General features: G+C 39.4%; 2 protein-coding genes across 2 annotated transcripts; one reads left to right on the forward strand and one right to left on the reverse strand.

Moving 5' to 3' along the window:
- Positions 1 to 313: 313 nt before the first annotated feature.
- crtap (cartilage associated protein) lies at positions 314 to 4,883 on the reverse strand. The gene is made up of 7 exons (XM_034240862.1): positions 4,310 to 4,883; positions 3,375 to 3,524; positions 2,810 to 2,981; positions 2,473 to 2,601; positions 2,235 to 2,380; positions 1,224 to 1,307; positions 314 to 700 (listed from the first exon to the last, which is right to left on the reverse strand). Exons 1-7 carry the CDS (start codon positions 4,769 to 4,771, stop codon positions 623 to 625), a joined length of 1,221 nt encoding a protein of 406 aa, XP_034096753.1. The 5' UTR covers positions 4,772 to 4,883; the 3' UTR covers positions 314 to 622.
- Positions 4,884 to 5,709: 826 nt separating this feature from the next.
- Positions 5,710 to 19,175, forward strand: fkbp9 (FKBP prolyl isomerase 9). Its single transcript, XM_034240861.1, has 10 exons — positions 5,710 to 6,046; positions 7,192 to 7,337; positions 11,003 to 11,192; positions 11,280 to 11,425; positions 12,474 to 12,663; positions 13,631 to 13,776; positions 13,889 to 14,078; positions 16,759 to 16,904; positions 17,752 to 17,915; positions 18,030 to 19,175. The coding sequence occupies exons 1-10, from the start codon at positions 5,844 to 5,846 to the stop codon at positions 18,204 to 18,206; spliced, it is 1,698 nt and encodes a 565-aa protein (XP_034096752.1). The 5' UTR covers positions 5,710 to 5,843; the 3' UTR covers positions 18,207 to 19,175.
- Positions 19,176 to 19,798: the final 623 nt, after the last annotated feature.

A 19,798-nucleotide genomic window follows, 5' to 3' on the forward strand; every position in this document is an offset into this window, starting at 1 on the left:
TATCTGGCCGCTTAGAGATGTTCTACTCCTTAGCATATCACGTACAAATGTTGGAGCGCTAGCCAATAGAAGCGCAAGTGTTAGTGATGTGACTTTGTTACAGAAGTAAACAAAGGAGTCCAATGGAGGTGTTTCAGGCATGGGGGATAGAAACTCCCTCTGGAGGGAACTTTCAGACCATTTACATGCACAAAAACCTAACACTCTACAGAAGAGGGAAAACCCCAAAAAGCATAATAGGGACCCTTTAATTTTTACAATTGACCACACCGTGAAAACCAGCATCTGTAGTATAACAACAAAAAGACTGATGTTTGGCAAGTTATATTATCCTTTTATTGTAAAAATGACCATTTGACAGACAACATACATGATTCACAGTGGAGGAAAGTATCCATAAAACAGTGAGTTAAAATATTAATATCTCTATTATTATCATTGTCTTTAAATCATGTAGCCATTGTCCATAACCTCTGAACTGGAGGTTTAGTGCATAAAAAAGGAAATAGGAAAAAAAACTCAGGATGTGGATCTGCAGGTTAACACACAGTGATCAGTCAGAGACTCTTGCAAAACAAAATAAATACAAACTTGCGGGTGTGGTTTTGTTTTGTTGTTTGTTTCAGATTTTAGGCGGAGTTTCCAGTTTGGGTTCTTCCACAACTTCCAGGAACTGATCTATAAACTCAAACACCTCTCCCTGCAGACACACACATAAGAAAGAAATAAAGAAAATCCACTCAGGAGGGTCTGTTTGAAGTACATTAGCATAAATCCTCCCTCGCACAGTTCTCATACCTGGCATTACTAAAGAGATTACAGTGAATAACTGAATGGTGTTTAACGCATAAAGCATGTAATCCTGGTTTATGTGGGGTTGCCCTAATTGCCATAGTCCTTGTGCTGCATCATAATAGTTTAAAGAAGAGCCAGTGTCATGCTGCCACCTCATGGCCGTCTGTAACACTGTAGCCTGATAAACACAGTGTCCACATTGTACTGCAGGGTGTCATGTGACCAGACAGGAGGTTCCCAGGTTTTTACATAAGTTACATGAGGACAGAGCCTCATCCAAACTATAAATGATGTCACGTGAATCATGCAGGTCTTTTTTTCAAGCTGTGTCCCTTTCAGTGAAATACAGAACACCTAATTACTGGCTAAAGGTCTCCTGATGTGGTGCACTAACACATACAAATATGCAGCTGAACAAAGGCACTCACCTCATCGTCGCTCACCAGGCGCTGTTTGGAGAACTCCAACATCCCTAACTGCATAGAGGTCTGATTGTGGTACCGCAGCGCCTCCTGTAGCACACACAAAGGAGCACAGCAGACAAAATGTGAGTTATAGTGAACCAAAGGCATAACAATGAGAAATCATTTAAGAAGGTTCCCCAGGCATGTGTGTCTCTTAATATAAACTAATAACGTGAAGCAGCCAGATAGCTTAGCTGATTAAAAAGACCGTAAAGTGCTACACTGTTTCTCTCACATCGTCTCTGCGCCTGGCCGATAAGTATGCACATAACCCCAGGAACAACAACAGTTGCAGTTCTCAAACTTCTGTTTTAGTACAGATTAAATAAACAAAATAATGTTAATTAGTGAGCTTAGAAACAATTCCCCCCCCCCCCTCCAGACGGAGCCATGCAACCATTTTTTTCTCTGTTTATATTTGTTAAGCAAACAAGATTTACTGTACAATGTTCTCATCTAACTGCCTTAAATACTAAGATAACCTTTTAAAAACCGTTTGACCTAATTAAATCAGTACGCTTCTTTGCCTCGAGTTACTGTGAACGGGAAGATTGTTGCATGGACACGGAAAGACCCCAACACCTCTCCTATAGGATCTACAGACACAAACCTCATGATGTAGTCTTTTTTGTTTTGTTTGTGGATGATTTTCCCCTTAATTTAGTCGCTATGCATTGCCTTGCAGTTGCTTTGTGTCTATTTGTATTAATTTTAAAGCTGTTTGTATATTTTTATAGTTGTTGTTTCTTTGAGGTCGTGCAAGTCTCTTCCTGGTTAGTACGTGTCTCATTGACTGACATTTGTGGGAGAAAGCCTGGGGGGTCCCTTACATAGGGCCCCTAGGCTTGGTCTGTTCAGTAGTTGATCCATGCTGAAAGCTCACTAATTAGCAGGTATATCTTGTTTGATTAATCTGTGTCTAGCTAACTTGGGACCTATGGAACTGGAGAAAAAAGATTCATTCATATTTCTTACTGATCTGGGGAGGAAGTCCTCCTCTGTCAGTTCCCACGGTTTCTTGTGATACTGGTAATAGGCAACGTTATTCTTCATCACTTCATCCTTGGGGTCAAAGAGCATGTAGCTGGCTGCACATGGTACTGCGTTCTTCAGGTCCTTCACTAAAAACACAACAATTATAGAGCTTAAACCAGGGCTTCTCATCACAAGTCATAAAACACAAGTTTATCTTAGGAAACAACACGCTACTCACATTTGTAATAGGCGAACTGAAGGTAGTGGTACATGGTTGCCACAAAATTATCAACGACGAAACCCCCGACGACAGGCGTCAGGTCACTTTCACACCTCACCTTCCTCTCGAGGACCTCAATGTAGTGATCTGTAGAGAGATTAGTAACAACATGAGAAACAAGATGCTAAGAAATAAAGATTAAACTTAGACATAACAGAAAACCTGTTGAAGAAAGGATTAATTCCATAACAAAAAGAAGACGGATGCAAAATGGGGCATTTATCTAGAAGTAAAAGAGAAACACGCTAATAGATGGACAGAGCAGGAGGATCGAAGGCCCTGCAGGTTAACTGACCAGCTATAGAGGGGTAGAAGTCTTTAAAGTCTTTGACGTCTCTGGGACCCTCGGACGCAGCCAGACACTCGTCGTAGACCTTGAAGAAGTCCCGCAGAGCCAGCTCCATGTCTGACACCGAAGTGCGGTAGTTTTCCCCATTATACGCCCGCACCGCACGCACAAATAGTGTCTGCAATAACACACAGAATGGAATGAATGTTTATTTTGTGTATCATAAAAAAATACATTTGAAACTGTGACTGTGAGAGACTGATTAGGGCTACTGTACTTTGGAACCAACCGCCTGCAGAAATTAGGCTTGCAAAATAAGTTTAATCTTTTAAATCCTTTCCAAAAAACACACCATGTTGACTGGCTTTTAAGTGAATCGCTCTCAATCCATTTAGAAAAGTTTTGCAAAGGTTCTTTATCTCCGTTTGTTGTGTGTTGCATCTTTTAACTCATAAATACATTTGATGTTGTTATTGTTGCTGTTCTTCAGTTCGATTGTAAAGCCATTTGTTAACCTTGTTGTAAGCTATTTAGAAAAGTTATATACAAATTAAAGATTTTGTTATTATACCTCATAGGATTTGGTCTCCAGGTCTATGAGGTGTTCCTCAGATCCGGGCATACTCTTGTAGTAGGCCATGTTCCTCTGCATCATCTCATCATCGGGGTGTTTCAGCAGGAAGGTGTGAGCAGCAGACACCGCCTTGGCCAGGTTGTCAGACTGGAAGTAATAAAACAAACACACATTGTAAAACCGCTATTTTAGGTTGATGAGGGTCGCTGTGTTTCTTCTCTGGAAATTAAAGACTTTATGGCAATTATCAGGTCATATCAAGTCAACTATTCAGGTTTTAAGATAGATAAAAACAGGGACATTACATCTACTCAAGAGTCAAAAAAGAAACGAGACAAAAACAAAGAAATAGCACAGTAATATACACTATTTACATTTGTCAGCCTATACTGTATAACCTTTCCTGTTAATTTATCAAACCTTTGTATATAATCTGTACATACAAATAAGACAACTGAATCTAAGTCTTAATGTGAGCCAACGTTGGACTCTAAATAAACGGATTCATAACCTAATCTTAAATCTGAACTACTTGAAGTATTTATGTATTTCTTTGACTGTACAAGCCTTGGTGACTAATGTCTATGAAGGGTGCAATATCAAAATAACTGTGTTTGATGGCTAGATCCCTTGTTGGGTTGATGATGATCATTGAAATGTCTTTATTAGGGTTTGTTTACTTCCTAATAGGAATTACAAGAAAACACAAGCATTCACATGTGAAAGATCAGGACCTCCCCCTCTTGCAGAGCAGACCCCCCTGTGTATCCGTGGCACGTAAGTGACGTCAGAACACGTTTCAGGAAAAAACAAAGTGACGTTAAAATAGAAAGTGTGGATGCACTGAAAGCCATCATCACCATGGTTGACAAACAGTCACACAAGTGCCATGTTTAAAGCCCCTTGACCCCACATTCAAGACATTTCCTTACTTTGAAGTAGGCGAACTGCAGGTATTTGTACGGCTCCCTCCTCTCAAACTCTTCTATGGTGTCCCGGCTGGGCATGGTCTGTCTGAAAGCGGGCAACCCCTCTTTGCATCGCTTCAGGCACTGCGCCCTCTTCATAACGTTTCCAAACGCCCGCAGCTCTGCAAACTCCGCAAACTTCTGCTCGTCGTCCAGCCTGACGGAGCTGCAGTTGAGGTTGCAGAAGGCCTCGCTGTCCCGCAGCAGCCGATAGAGCCGCAGAGATACCTCCATGTACTCCACCGTCTCCTTCCACTTCTCTCCCGTGTACTGGTCCAGTGCGTATTTGTAAGCGGACTCGAGGGGCATCAGCTCGTGCCTGGGGAAACTCCTGAAGCTGTACTTTTCATACTGAGAGTTCACCACAGAGAGGAAAAATGCGAGTAAAAGCGCCGAGAAGACTTGGGAAGAAGTGGAGGGTGCCATTTTTAACTTTGGAAGCGTAAATGGTGGGCTGGGATGAACCAAGAGAGGGTGCGTGGGTCTCTAGGACCGCCTCAAGTTCCACCACGTATCCGGACACAGCCTCCCCACCCCCGGGCACAGGGCTGCTGGAGCTGCCCCTCCCACTATATCACAAGTAAATCACTGCTGTTGTTCTTTACTGTTACATTACAAATAAAAACGTGACAGAGTGTAGAGCTTTATGCAATAAAATCACAACTAATGGAGAAGTTCCTGCACTTTTTAGACAAAGAGCAAAGTTATACTGCATTTATTTTTAATTTATGACTGACAAAGAGCATAAATACAGCTCTTTAAAGTATAAGTATAATTGAACCCCCGGTGGGTGCAGCCCCTCCCACTGCCACGTAGAGACATTCCTGCCTGCTCTGCACCCCCTTTAAATTCCTGAACCCCAGCAACACAACAAAATGAAACATATCAAAACCAACTAAAGGCAAACTTTGTGTTTTGCTCATTGTTACAGTTTAACTACATTCAAGAGGCGTGTCCAGATGTGTTCGTTATTGTGGATCCAGAGGGGGGTTGTGTCTGCAGCTGTATATGGAGACCCCTTCGTTACCACGTTGACATATATCAGAGGCTGCACTGCGCAAGAGCAATACGTGGTGCCCAAAAACTATCCCATTCAATCCTAAATGCATCAAGTCAGCCCGAAAGAAGCAGGGTGTGACAGGAACGACACAGTGCCATTTCAAAATAAAAGCTTTTAATATTTGTCTAAGAAATTATTGTACGTTTGTGTCTTACGCAGACACATGGCCATATATTGAACAGCCCTTTAAACTTGAAATGTATTTACAAAACATGGTGTTAAGGCGACCAGTAGACGTTTTTACCTTTAAGGCATAACCGGATGTTGTGCAGTTTGTCTAGCTTGACACGTGATTATTCCTGAGCTGGGACCGGGGGCAGGACTTCTGTCCAAGTCGGAGTAGAGGAAGCCAAAGTACCGGGGAACACGGAGGCAGATTACTCACACAGGCCGTACCCGCAGTTATCTCCATCGTATGAGAATTAGTCAGCTGTGAAAATGATCCAGTGTTTGCATGCAATGCTGTTTCTGTCGGTTCTGGTGGCCTTCGCCGCCTGCGACGCTCCTCCGGTACCGTTAGACGACATCCTCATTGAGAAAACATTCGTGCCAGAGCAGTGTGTGCGCGCAGTCAAAGTAGGCGACTATGTCAGGTATCACTACAACGGCATGTTTCCGGACGGAAAAAAGTTCGACTCGAGGTGAGTATCACGACTATAATGTTTTTTTTCTCACTTTTAGTTTCACGGTGCAGAGAAGACCGGGCTGCAGGGTGCAAACAGCGTGCGCGTGATGCGTAAAAGTGCGCGTTGAGTGTTTCGCCCCTGTGAGCCACGCAGGCAGGCTGAGCTCTGAATCCATGGATGCTTAAACCAAGGGCTCTAAAAAGATTGTTTCATTCCCAGAGATTACACTGAAGGCCCCAAATGTAACTGATAGATATTTTCATTATTTAACTAATTAATTATGACTGTTAGCCCTAGAGAGTACACTCGATTAATTTAAACCTGTGAGTCAAATCGTATTTCTTATGTTGACCCTCCTTCACCTCAAAAGGTCGTTGGACTTCAATTTGCGAACCACCAAGCTTTTAAACTGTAATAACAGCATACCACTCATGTGGTCTTCTGCCCAGGGCCCCTGGTCCCCCATGGGCCCCAAAAGCTCCAGATTCACTTAAATGTTGGTCATTTAATGAATTGCACATTTTTAGTTAAGGTTATTAACTGTATTGATATCATGCACCCTGGACACAATTAAAATAATCCAAAAAAATGATTTGTACCAGATTTAGAGATTTACCATCTGTAGTCCCTGGGCCGGTGAAAGAAAAAAACACATCCTTATTCTAGAGAAGGTCCTGTGCTCACATATATTCATATAAAGTTAATTATTTCACATTTGTATCTGCCTTTTTGTACATCAATGATACATCTCAATCACAGGATGTAAAGATGCTGAAACTCAAGTCCAGGCACAAATTGACAACAAAAAGAGAATTGGCACCAGACATTGAAACAAGATCCTGGCCAGACATCTTGTGAAAAGTTTTGCCAAAGTACTTTTTTTTCTGAATGAGATGAGGGATTTAGGATTTAGTTTTTCCATTACAAAAGTTAATGTGGTCACTGGTAAAAACAACAACAGTATGTTTGGAATTCAAGCAAGGAACTGCTCCTAACACTAGGATGGGTCAAATGCAGAGAAACCATTTTGTTACATAGTAAGTAGGCCTACTGTGTAATGACAATAAAAGTTAAAAAAATAAAAATAGGAACCAAATGAATGTAATGCAGCCATTCATGTTCTCACAGTTATATTAAAGTAATGTGTTTATGTGTTTCAGTTATGACCGTGGCACCACCTACAACGTGTTTGTTGGGAAGAAGCAGCTGATCGCAGGGATGGACAAAGCTCTGGTGGGGTTGTGTGTCAACGAGAGAGTCCTGGTCAAGATCCCACCTCACCTCGCTTATGGCAAACAGGGATACGGTATGTTTTAAACTTCCTGTCTTACAGCACTATCCTTGTTTATTTTTATGAATGAGGCGAGATCAAGAATAAAAAGTGATCCACTTGAGAGAGGGCTAGTTTAATCCTCTTGGGAGTTATTATTAATACATGAGAGAGCACCCAGCTGGCACTGCTCATCAGAACAATACGAGAATTTGGTCAGGCAATGGCAGGAGAATAAGGGACAACATTTACAGGCTTCTCAATACACACCAAAATGTGTGTTGTATTCAGCCGAATCAGAAAGTGGGCTGCTCCCAAGGAGTCCATGTTGGATGATGTCAGAGAGGCATCACAAACCAGGAAGCAGTTCATAATATTTTTAGCTGAGATTAACTGTAATACAGATGATACAGCATCAGCAGCAGGCAGATAACATGTCTAAATATTGATAATATATAATCCTATATATATATATATATATATATATATATATATATTAGGGCTGTCAGTCGATTAAAATATTTAATCGCGATTAATCGCATGATTGTCCATAGTTAATCGCGATTAATCGCAAATTAATCGCACATTTTTTATCTGTTCTAAATGTACCTTAGAGGAATATTTTTCAAGTTTTTAATACTCTTATCAACATATGAGTGGACAAATATGCTTTATGCTAATGTTTATTATCATTTGAACAATGACAAATATGCTCATGAATATTAAACACAACAACCTCTGAACATTACAAATATTCGCCTCAATTCAACCTGGAACCTCTCTCATACAATACAATATGTGTGTGTGTGTGTGTGTGTGTGTTGTGTGTGTGTGTGTGTGTGTGTGTGTGTGTGTGTGTGTGGTGTGTGTGTGTGTGTGTGTGTGTGTGTGATGTGTGTGTGTGGTGTGTGTGTGTGTGTGTGTGTGTGTGTGTGTGTGTGTGTGTGTGTGTGTGTTGTGTGTGTGTGTGTGTGTGTGTGTGTGTGTGTGTGTGTGTGTGTGTGTGTGTGTGTGTGTGTGTGTGTGTGTGTGTGTGTGTGTGTGTGTGTGTGTGTGTGTGTGTGTGTGTGTGTGTGTGTGTGTGGTGTGTGTGTGTGTGTGTGTGTGGTGTGTGTGTGTGTGTGTGTGATGGATCGTTGGAGCTATGTGCAACTCAAGGCATATGCTCGAACGGGAGCTGCCTGGACGCTGCAATCATGTTGCGCACTATCCGTGCTAAGTGTGCTGACTTTTCGCACAATGTCCCACTGTCTGGCTTCCTGCATAAAGTCAAGTGCTCTGCGCAGTTGTGGCGAAATGTCGCTCCTCTGTTTTCATTTAAACAGCTCCATTCTTTCACACACAGTGACGTCACGAGCTACCCACAATGCAACGCGCGCCATATATCTATATAGAAATACACCATTTTCCTGGAGGTGCTAATATTCTGGAGGTGCTAAAATAAACAGCTAGGTAATGTTGCCAGGCAGAGCGCACTAGGTTTTTTTCTGAATTAACGACCGAAGAAATCGCTGCATGTTTTCGGATTACATCTCTGGACTTGAGGGGTGTGCTCTAGGTCGTTACCAGCGTAAACTAGAGCTGTGTGGGTTGTCCGATTGCCCTTACAGACTGCCTGCAGATGTATGGAAAAACGACTCTCGAAAGTGGCCTTCGGTCGATTTTGGCAGCATCTACGTCTATCTTCTAGAAACACCAGGTGAATACCCCACTTGTCACAATAATATTATCATGCCAATGCATATATGTGGTATTTTAGAGTTGACTAGATATTGATTAAGGCAATAGACTATGATATTCTACTTGCACCTCCCGTGAAATGGTGGATACCGGAAGTACGGTGTCGCCCTCGGCCCAAAACCCGTATGTGTGTGTGAAAGAATATCCGTTAGCGCAGCTAGCTAGCACCAGATGCTAACAACAACAATGCACGTAAGGTCTCTCTCTCGCTCGCTCGGGCCACACATACACACACCCTCCCGGTCCTCCCAACAGCCAGTCGGTGCCTGCCGGTGAGCGTGGAAGTGTGGTCTGCCACAAGCGGGCGGCAGGAGCGGGCTGTCAGCATCAGCTTGTAGATGGTATTTTAAACTCGATGCGCTCTGAAACTACGGGGCAGCCGAGGACAACAAATACACATGTGTTAATCGCGTTAAAATAATTAGTGGCGTTAATTTTTTTTGCGTTAACGCATTATTAACGCGTTATTAACGAGTTAACTTGACAGCCCTAATATATATATCATCATAAGTAACGAGGAGGTCACAGTACACCATAGAGAGTGTTTGTGTCAGAATATGTCGCATTGAATGCATTTGATTTTAGTGACGAGAAGAAGAATGTGAAGGCTCTGTTTACAGAGTGGGGTGAGTCGGTGTATGTTTTTCGTGTGTGTGTATGAAATAGTTAGATAATGGGAGAGAGAGTGGGGGACATGTGTGGACAGGTAAAAGCTGAGGCAGAGTGGAGTCTGTATCAGATGGAACATCAGGAAGAGAGAAGAACATTGGGGGGAGGTAGAAAGGGATTAAAACCAGAAAGAGGCCTGCCAGCTAATAAGCAGTAAAGATTAAATTGCTTATTTACATCATTGGTGGGTAGAGTAAACAACAATGGTACTTAAGGAAGTATTGTTTTTCTTGGTAATGATTTAAATAATATAGGAAGAAAATATAACTACTTGAATAAGAATGAAAAAATATATCTACAACTACTCAAGTAAGAAAGTAACTTCATTAGATGGAATTTATCACATCAATGTTTCCTGGTTCAACAGGTCCAATACAGGTAATACAAAATACTAATGCTATGTACATTGTCTATTTACACCCTGGATGTATATAGCATGGCAGAAAAACATGCACCCAGGTATCTGTAGTAGACAGTGCTATTTACACCCGGGATACATTTGATTATGTTTTGAATATATAGGTTAATTGGAAATGTCATCGTCATTGATAAGTAATTGTTAAAGTGGCAGTAAGGTTATAATTGTTCCCACAAGATGGCTATCTTTGACCAGCAGGTTCTCTGAAAGGCAATGGTATTCAGGGGTTAAAATGGGATTTGTTATGTGGTTAAATGATTACCAGAGTACATCCCATAGAGTTAATGTATCAATAACCTAAATGTTCTCCCTCGCATAGCAATCTTTGCTGCTCTGCAAGTTGTCTTGCTCAGATATATTTTAGTCTTAAATAATGGACTGTTTTAAGGCAAAATCAAGAACATCATGTCATAGCCAATATTATAGTTTATAATTTATTTGGCCTTTTGGGTGAATTAAAAGTCTGACATTTTCACACAAACAATAACTTGTTTTGTGGTACGCTTGGTAATGGTCACACAGACTTGCTAATTTTGAGGTTATATTTCCCAACTTTCATAACTAAAATGTCTCCAAAGGTTTGTGCATTTTTAAAAGTATGTTTTTAAATAAATGGACACGTTTTAAGTGCAGAATTTTGGATTTATATTCAAAACATAAAACATTTCAAAATGCCTTAGGTCTTTGGACGTCTAATCACTCACTAACTGACCTACACGCGTTAAGATAAAAGAAACACTGATGTACATTTGTATTTCTATTACAGTTTCCCAACCATGCCAAAAGCATTCATTCTCTTTTACCAAGCACATTGGTACTTCCTGCTGAACATTACTTGACTTGACAAGTGATTGACTTGTTTTTCTCCCCTCAGGTGAAATAATCCCTGCCGACGCAATCCTCCATTTTGACGTCCTGCTGCTCGACGTGTGGAACTCAGAGGATGGCGTCCAGATCAAAACCTACCACACCCCCTCCCCCTGCTCCAGGAAGGTGGAGGTGTCCGACTACATTCGCTACCACTACAATGGCACCCTGCTGGACGGGACCCTCTTTGATTCCAGGTTTGTTTTGTAAAATAATCCCCAATTTAAAAGAAAAATGCACCCAAACACATATATGTAACCTCTCTCCTCCCCCCCTCCCTGTAGCCACACCCGTATGCGCACCTATGACACTTACGTTGGGATCGGGTGGCTGATTGCCGGTATGGATCAGGGGCTTCTGGGAATGTGTGTTGGAGAGAAACGCATCATCACTATGCCCCCGTCACTGGGATATGGAGAGAATGGAGATGGTGAGTGTTTACAGATTCTTTAATATGATTTATTTCTTTGAGTCTGTTTTTTAATAACTTTATTTAAGATGTGAGGTACCATTTTGACATACAACCAGGGCACATAGGAACAAAACCAACAAAAGAAAAGGATACATAACAACTGCAATGATTAAAAAAAAGATGAAGACGGTTACGAGTATTATATAAAGAATTATAAAACTAAGTACAATATCCAAACATCATCATCCAACCATTTACTTTCAATTACCCACAATAACTCATCCATTTACACATTCAAATTTGTTATTCTCACTCTTTCTCACTCTTCTGAGTCTGATTTTATTTCTGTGATTGATTTTTGAGAAAAAGAAGAGATTGATAATCACAGTAAAAATCAAAAGATGCTGTAGTTGCACAGTTTAAGCACTAGATGGCAGTACATCACACACAAATGCAGTTCAACTACACAACTCATCTGGTTTTACCCTCTTAGTCTAGTCAGAGATGAATAATAGTACAAACATATACATATAATTTATGATGCATTATATTAAATAATATATTATAAGACTACATTAGTCTTCATTTTACAGCCAACAATATTGGAAAAAAATGTATAACAGTTTTTGTATTTTTAATCTTTATTTATTCATTCTACTTTGTTCTTGTGAATATAATCTTTAATACAAATGAACTGCCTTTTTCATACGTGAAGGAAACAATTAAAACCTAATGAAAAGGAGCAAAATAGAATCACTTCCAGTATGAGAGGTAATATCTATTTATCCAACTTTCAAATTAAGCTTTCACTTTTTGTAACAATACCAGATATATTATAAATACATGTTCCTTTATTGCTTCAAGCTTTTCAGAAGGTTACCATGCTGTGAGGTTAACATCAAATTGTCATAGTTTAAAGTTCACCTTGGAAAAGATAGTTTGACAAAATAACAAAATCCAAATATATTCATCAATGGAAGAAGAATGAGTAAGAATGTTTCTGGAGTTCCTGTAGTGCCTTGTTTCTCGTCTTTAACCTTTCCTCTTCTTCTTCTTGGCTCTCCAGGTAGCGACATCCCGGGTCAGGCATCTCTGGTGTTTGACGTCGTGCTTCTGGACCTCCACAACCCCAAAGATGGGATCACAGTGACCAATCAGGTGGTGCCCGAGTCCTGCACCAGGAAGACCGTCACTGGAGACTTTGTGCGCTACCACTACAATGGCAGCCTCCTCGATGGAACATTTTTTGATTCCAGGTATGTGTCAGTGTTTAATATTCATCCTATTAGTCACACAGAAAGGCTCATAGTAAATATAACATTTAATTTAAATGATAGTTGTATTATTTTTTCACACTACCATGTGCTATATAAAACCAGAAACAGATGAGCATTACTGTAACTTAATAGGAATATAAATAATATAAAATAAGGGACAAAGCAAGATAAATAATAACAAAGACTGTCGTAATTATACCTTTAAATTAATAAACCATTCAAATATATTTTACACACTGTTTCTCAAATTAATATTTAATGTCTGTTGTTCCTCAAGTGGCCTGAGGGTGGCAGCATTTCTCTGCACTGAAGCCACATTGAGAGAAGAAACGAAACTAAAAAGCATCAGTGGAAATGTTCCGTTTGATTCATTTACAAAATACTGCTACTTATCAAAACAGAAGATTACTTCCTGTTTGGTAACCTTTGGCAAAGACTGGTCGACTGACAGAAAATGTCTTTACATACTAAAAGTCTAATAAAACTAAAATAAAACTATAAAAATAATGTTCTTTAAGACTATTATTCCATATTTCTTCTTTCATGTATAATGTTGTCAATATATTGTGTTATATATTGCATATATACAAAAAAAATGCATACATAAACCCATGCAAGGAATTTGAAGTTATTTTCTAAAATGCCATTTTACCGTGGCTTTTTTCATGGCAAGAAAAAACACAAATGTAACCTCCAAAACAAAGTGCTGAAAGCAACTCATGCACACAGTGGCTTTAGCCTTTTATTTTCTCTGCCCCTGTTCCCCGCGACAGAATAATTGTATGTCCTATAGTCACTTTACTATAGGTGTTATTCAGTTGTGCACTTCCTACAACCTCTGTATGTGATTAACTCACTATATAGGCCTACTATAAGAAAGTTCATTGTGACTGATTTTTGTAACTGGTAGTTTAACAATACTTTTGTTAATATTTCTCTTCCACAGCTACTCTCGTAATCATACCTATGACACCTATGTGGGCAAAGGCTACGTGATCGCCGGCATGGACGAGGGTCTGATTGGAGTCTGTGTCGGAGAGAAACGCACCGTCATCATCCCCCCACATCTCGGCTATGGGGAGGAGGGCACAGGTGTGTGCAATGCTCTAATACCTTAAACTGTTACACAAAATGTCTCCATTTACTCTTCTTTGTCTGCAGCTTTTAATATTGTTTTATTTTTCCCTTACCATGTCCCTCTCAGGCTCTAAGATCCCTGGTTCAGCTGTGCTGGTGTTTGACATCGACATCATCGACTTCCACAACCCGACAGACAACGCTGTGATGACCACCGTCCACAAGCCAAAGGAGTGTGATAAACAAACCAAGAAGGGAGACTTTATCAAATATCACTACAACGCCTCTCTGATGGACGGCACATCCATCGACTCTACGTGAGTAAACCTTAGTGAGACACTTTAAGGCCTCCTGGGAAAGCAGAACATCTTAACTCGCTTCAACACATCGAGTCTTTCCCTAAAATGTTCATGTTTCTCCTACATTTCATGCAGGGATTGGTATGAGGGGAAATCTGTACCACTGATTTCCCACTTTAAGACTTTTTAACATTTTATAGAAATTGAATGTACAGCTGTATTGTGAATGAAAGAATAACATTGCAGGGACAAGCACGTAAAGGGTTACTTCCGTCAAAAGAAAGTCTCCTTTTTTTAAAGGAGATTCTTTAAAAAATATCCTTTAGGTCCAATTTGAATAAAAAATCTCCACTTTAAATAGCTAAAGCGTTAATAGCTAAAGCGTTATTCCATTACAAAGAAAGAAACTTTCATATGGCATTTTTCAAGACAGAAATGTTCCCTGGATGTAGTGCATGTGAGAATAGTGAATCTCACTATCAATTTGTGAAATAAATCCTTAAAAAAATATATTGAAGAGAGAATCTCCACTTTAAATCCATTCCACTTATTCAGCAGAGTTGATAATGGATTGCATTGAGAAAATGACCTGACCTCTGAGCTGATCTTGAGGGCAAGGGCGTTTAAACCATCTGTTGTCTGTGAAGACCAAATGGTGGGGAGACTGACAAAAGGACAGGATGTGACAAATTGCATCTCAGTGGAAAGGATCAAAGGAGGGCATTTGTTAGAGCTGTGTTACTGCAAGCCGCTCTTTGGATGGTCAAATGTGTTTCAACAGGATCACAAAACCAAACCTCCAGGCAAGTATTTCATTGTAAAACAGAGTTAACTGTCAAACAGTAGGATAGGAATATCATGGAGAGATTTTAAAATGTTTTCTACACACGCCTGAAAGGTTATCCATGGGCTGTTGACAGTGCAAAATAGACAGGTGTAACAAAAGTATTTGGATTTATCATATGGGGAGCACAAATTTCCAATGTTCAATATTTCTTGGCAATGCAACAGACTCATGACACTAGCATGTCTAAAAATCTTAACAACATTTGAAATCAGTTTCATACCGTTGTATACAACCACTCTTATGTATGTAAAAAGTGCTAGGAGGAATTGCTATGGTAGTTTTTCCGTCTCATGCTGTTTTTATCTGTTAGTCTTCAAGTCCTAACTGCACATTCACCTCCTCTGTAACACTTTATATTAAGGTACACAAATTAACCATCAACTAGTTGTTAATTAACATGCATATTAGCAGTATATTGGCTCTTTATTAGTCATTATAAAACACTTATTAATGCCTTATTCTACATGGCCGTATTCTACAAGTAATAAGCCATTAGTTGAGAGTTTTTCCTCAATAACCCTCTAATTAGTGCTTATTTATTGCAAGTAAGGAAGTTGTTGTACATGAGTTTGGGTCTTAATATGCTCTGCTCAATATGGGCCTAATAAGGCAGTAGTACCACAAGAATAGTAATTCTCCCATAATAACACTTAACAAATATGATATTTTCTTATGTAACAAGACATTAAACTATAAGTGTTAATTGTGTCTAAATAACTCAAAATTAGGTATTTCTATCTAAGAATATGTTCCCTATTTTAAAGTGAAGTCTTGTTCATAACCAATAAGCTAGTAATTTGACTCTAATTGACCTGAACAGGTTCCCTATTCTAAAGTTGCCTCTTCTTCCCACTTTGTAAATACATGATAGCTGATGATAGCACACAACTACTGAAATTAACCTCAACAGTACATGAACAAAGTAGGCTCACGTTGAAATATCTGTTTTATTAATGAACCACTATAGAGAGGTTCAGACACATACCAAAACATGTCAAGTTTCTCCAAGGCTGAGAACACATAATGCAGCCTGTACTTTTTAATAAAAACAGATTTTGAACAGATTTGATGTATTTGTGATCATACTGTGTGACCTGCTTGTATGTACTTACACAATAGGTGTACTGTTCTTTCTATGTGTTGTACTGTCTCAGTGTGAACATAGATTAAACAGCCAGCCAAACTTTTTTGAGAGCCAGGGAATGAGCAGCCATGCTCCTTTATTGACTTATTACAATTTGAAATCAGTTTCATACTGTTGTATACAACCACTCTTATGTATGTAAAAAGTGCTAGGAGGAATTGCTATGCTAGTTTCTCCGTCTTCAAGTCCTAACTGCACATTCACCTCCTCTTCAGGTCCTATCTGTCTTTTTAATTTAAAGTCTTCCCCTTTTTAGTGCACCATACAGCCCTACATTATTTGCAAGTTGATTAGTGTTAAATGTATAACCATGTGTACTCACGTTTTTGGAAAATTGCAGGAGCTTATAGAGAGCATGCTTCATCGAAATGATAAAAACAAATTAAAGTAGAAAAATATCATAAATATAAAAGATAAGATAATCTTTCACGGATTACTTGAAGACTTGCTCTGTCACGAGATAACCTTCAAAACGTATCTATTTTGTGGATTCAAGACTAGCTTTGGCCTTTACCCCACTGAAACACAACTGAACGTTGACCTCCTGGCACACATTATCATCCTGACTTTGAATATTTTCACACATATAATATATATATAATACATAATTGAAGAATACTATTAGAAGTAACATACTATGTGTGATGTTAAGAGTGATGACCAAGATAGTTATTTTGTGTTCTCTGTTTTTTTACGATTTGTTTCAGGCATAACTATGGAAAGACGTACAACATTGTTTTGGGAGCCAACCAGGTAGTGCCAGGGATGGAGGACGGACTCATGGAGATGTGTATTGGAGAGAAAAGACATCTTGTCATTCCTCCTCACTTGGGCTATGGGGAGAGAGGAGTCGGTAAGTACTTCACAAAACTCTATCAGCAGAAAGAACAGGGAATATATAAGATGGTGGTCTTTCTGATGAGTAAGATTCAGATTTTCATGCATGTACCTTTGAGTCAGACTAGCTGTGTCAGTCTTTAAGCTGAGCTAAGTTAAGCTAAAAGAGTGGCATTTATCTTCTTATGAAAGTCAACTCATTTATCAAACAAACTGTCACAGTGAAGATCCAGCTTATAGTTTGTGTTCTAATTATATATTTTTTACACATAGGCACTTTAAGACATCTTATCTATGATATTCTAAAAACATATACAGTACCACCACTCAATCATGGCCCACCATTTCATTGCAATCTTTTAGCAACAGTGGTTAACATTATTCAATGAACTAGTCAGAGATGAGAACTTCTGTATCTTTAATCATGTTTTGCAAAAAGAAAAGCACTCATTCTCTAGGTCTCTATAGAAGAGTGCAACTTCTTACCCTGTTTAGTCAGTTGATTACAGTTTGAGTACACATGCTCAGTCAAGAGATAAAAGACCCATGATTTTGTCAAAGGGTGCTAACTGAGAGGTCATGTGGTCATTTGTGACTGGTCATCTACAAAAGGGATGATATCTTAACTCCATTAATCTACTCTCTTCTGGTATGTAAGGCTCTCACAGTAACTAAAAGCATTAGTTGAGGTAACATTTGAATATTTATAATTAACGTGGAGATATTTAAAGGACAACCAGCAGAGTTGTGGAGGAGATGAGTTGATTTAGCTGGTGAATATAAATACATTTTCTTTCCTTCAGCAGCACTAAGTCTGAACTCTACCACTAATGCTGTTTGTGTGTGTTTGTATGTGTGTGTAGCTGATGAGGTTCCCGGGAGCGCTGTGCTGGTGTTTGACATTGAGCTGGTGGAGCTGGAGGAGGGACTTCCTGAGGGCTACATGTTCATCTGGAACGACGACGTGTCCCCCGACCTCTTCACTGAGATGGACACTGACAAGAACGCGGAAGTAGAGCCCTCTGAGGTATGTGACACTAACCTGCTGTTGCTGTAATATTTGTAACATCTGATACGTTCTCACTATTACAGTCTGGGTGTCCTTAACTTAACATCTTCGACTCCACGTTTGTTTCCACAGTTCACTGACTACATCATGCGTCAGGTGAGCGAGGGCAAAGGCCGTCTGGCTCCTGGCTTCGATCCTAACCGCATCATTGACAACATGTTCTCCAACCAGGACCGTGATGGAGACGGAAAGATCACAGAGGCAGAGTTCAGACTGAAAGCAGATGAAGCCCCTCATGACGAGCTATAACGGGATTGAGAGTGAAACTCAGATCAGGGTGTAGGCTGAAGGGCTAGACAGCGGGAGTGTAAAACACATGTGGGTAGTAGAGTAGAAAAAAAATTGGGTTGTGTGTGTAAAGTAAGCGAGTGTGAGTCGAGAAATGTGCTGCAAGACTGTTTTTTTGTTATATTTTTAGATAGTGTTCAAAGGGTATCTTGTTTCGTAAGTGCCAAATGAGAAGAAAGAGGAAGGATTATTTTTAAGCTTTAAAATCGAAAGAAAACACCTCATTTTAAGTCTGTGATGACGATTCATTTTTTTTTTACCTCCTCTCCCATCAAGTTCTTGTCTTGTTTTATGTGACTCTATTTTTATTTTTATATTGAAGGGTACAAAAGCACTCGTGTGTGAAAGAACAAAACAATGCCTCACTCCATATATCTCTACATACAACAATCCTTCCCGACTTTTATTGTCGTTAATATTTTGCATTTTCTTTTCACTGGGTATCAACTTGTCTTTGAAATATCTGACAGTCTTCCAGGAGCAATACGTCGGCGATAAGTGAGAATTTTATGTAAGAATATTTGTTTTATACATAGTTTGCAGCTGACACCTTTCACTGTTTTACCTTTAAATGTCAGGATGCCTTCTATGTTTTCTGCTGTTAAATGTTCCAAAATAACGCTGAAAGGTCAAAAACCCTAAAATGTTGTCAGGGGATTTACAGTCTTTCAATCAGGTTTGATTGGTCAATTCGTTTTTCACCTGTTTTGTTCTTCATTATAATGTCAACACCTGGTTGCAATGTAAGACTTTGTGTGTATTTGTGTGCGTGTGTGTGTGTGTGTGTGTGTGTGCTTGAGTATGTGTGCGAGTGTGTCTGTGTTTTTCTTAGTAAGAAATACAGAGAAAATTGTGTATGACTGTTGCTGTTTTGCTTGATGATGACAATGTCGACACAAAGTTTGATTTTATTAAATAACCTGACCTAAATATTTTGTCTGTCTTTATATGCTCCAAGTGATATGTTTGCTTTAGAAAGTTTAACTGCTCGACTGACTGCACACCTATAGCATAGCCAGTCAAAAACAAACACATTGACAAAAAACACAAATGATATATTCTTAATTATGGATAACTACAGTACATTTAAAATTATAGAGCAAATACGAATAATATACCTTACCTAACAGTGAAAAAAAACAAGTTGAGAAATAATGGAATTTCTGAATAGAATAGGAAAATAAATAATGATAATATTAAAGTGCTCTCGGTTAGCTGTTATATAATAAATGAATGCCCTTCCATAGTTTATTAACAGAAAGAGTCCAGCAAAGAGAAAGCAAAGTAGTTACCATTCAAATATCGTTTGCACTTTCACTAAATGTACAGTATTTCTACGCGTAAACAAAAAAAAGGCATCACACAGACAATGGGGTCAGGTTCCCTTCTGTTCTATCCCACTGAACCATAACCTCAACATTTACATAAGCAGGTATGTGTACCAGTGGGAAAAGCCCCCCTTTTCAAGCCTCAAGGATCCTTCTTAGGACATTCTGCCACCAACACCACCAACATCATCACCTTATTTTATGTATAGTAAATTATTTATTTTT

This window comes from Gymnodraco acuticeps, unplaced genomic scaffold (genome assembly GCF_902827175.1).
Source record: "Gymnodraco acuticeps unplaced genomic scaffold, fGymAcu1.1, whole genome shotgun sequence".
Classification (NCBI taxonomy): Eukaryota; Metazoa; Chordata; class Actinopteri; order Perciformes; family Bathydraconidae; genus Gymnodraco; species Gymnodraco acuticeps.

Coding starts and splice junctions, on each gene's coding strand:
- fkbp9 (XM_034240861.1), top strand. CDS start 5,844: ATGATCCAGTGTTTGCATGCAATGCTGTTTCTGTCGGTTCTGGTGGCC. Junction 7,338..11,002: donor TTATGGCAAACAGGGATACG/GTATGTTTTAAA, acceptor TTCTCCCCTCAG/GTGAAATAATCCCTGCCGAC. Junction 17,916..18,029: donor CGGAAGTAGAGCCCTCTGAG/GTATGTGACACT, acceptor TTGTTTCCACAG/TTCACTGACTACATCATGCG.
- crtap (XM_034240862.1), bottom strand. CDS start 4,771: ATGGCACCCTCCACTTCTTCCCAAGTCTTCTCGGCGCTTTTACTCGCA. Junction 2,381..2,472: donor TCAGTTCGCCTATTACAAAT/GTGAGTAGCGTG, acceptor TTGTGTTTTTAG/TGAAGGACCTGAAGAACGCA. Junction 701..1,223: donor GCCTGGTGAGCGACGATGAG/GTGAGTGCCTTT, acceptor GTGTGTCTGCAG/GGAGAGGTGTTTGAGTTTAT.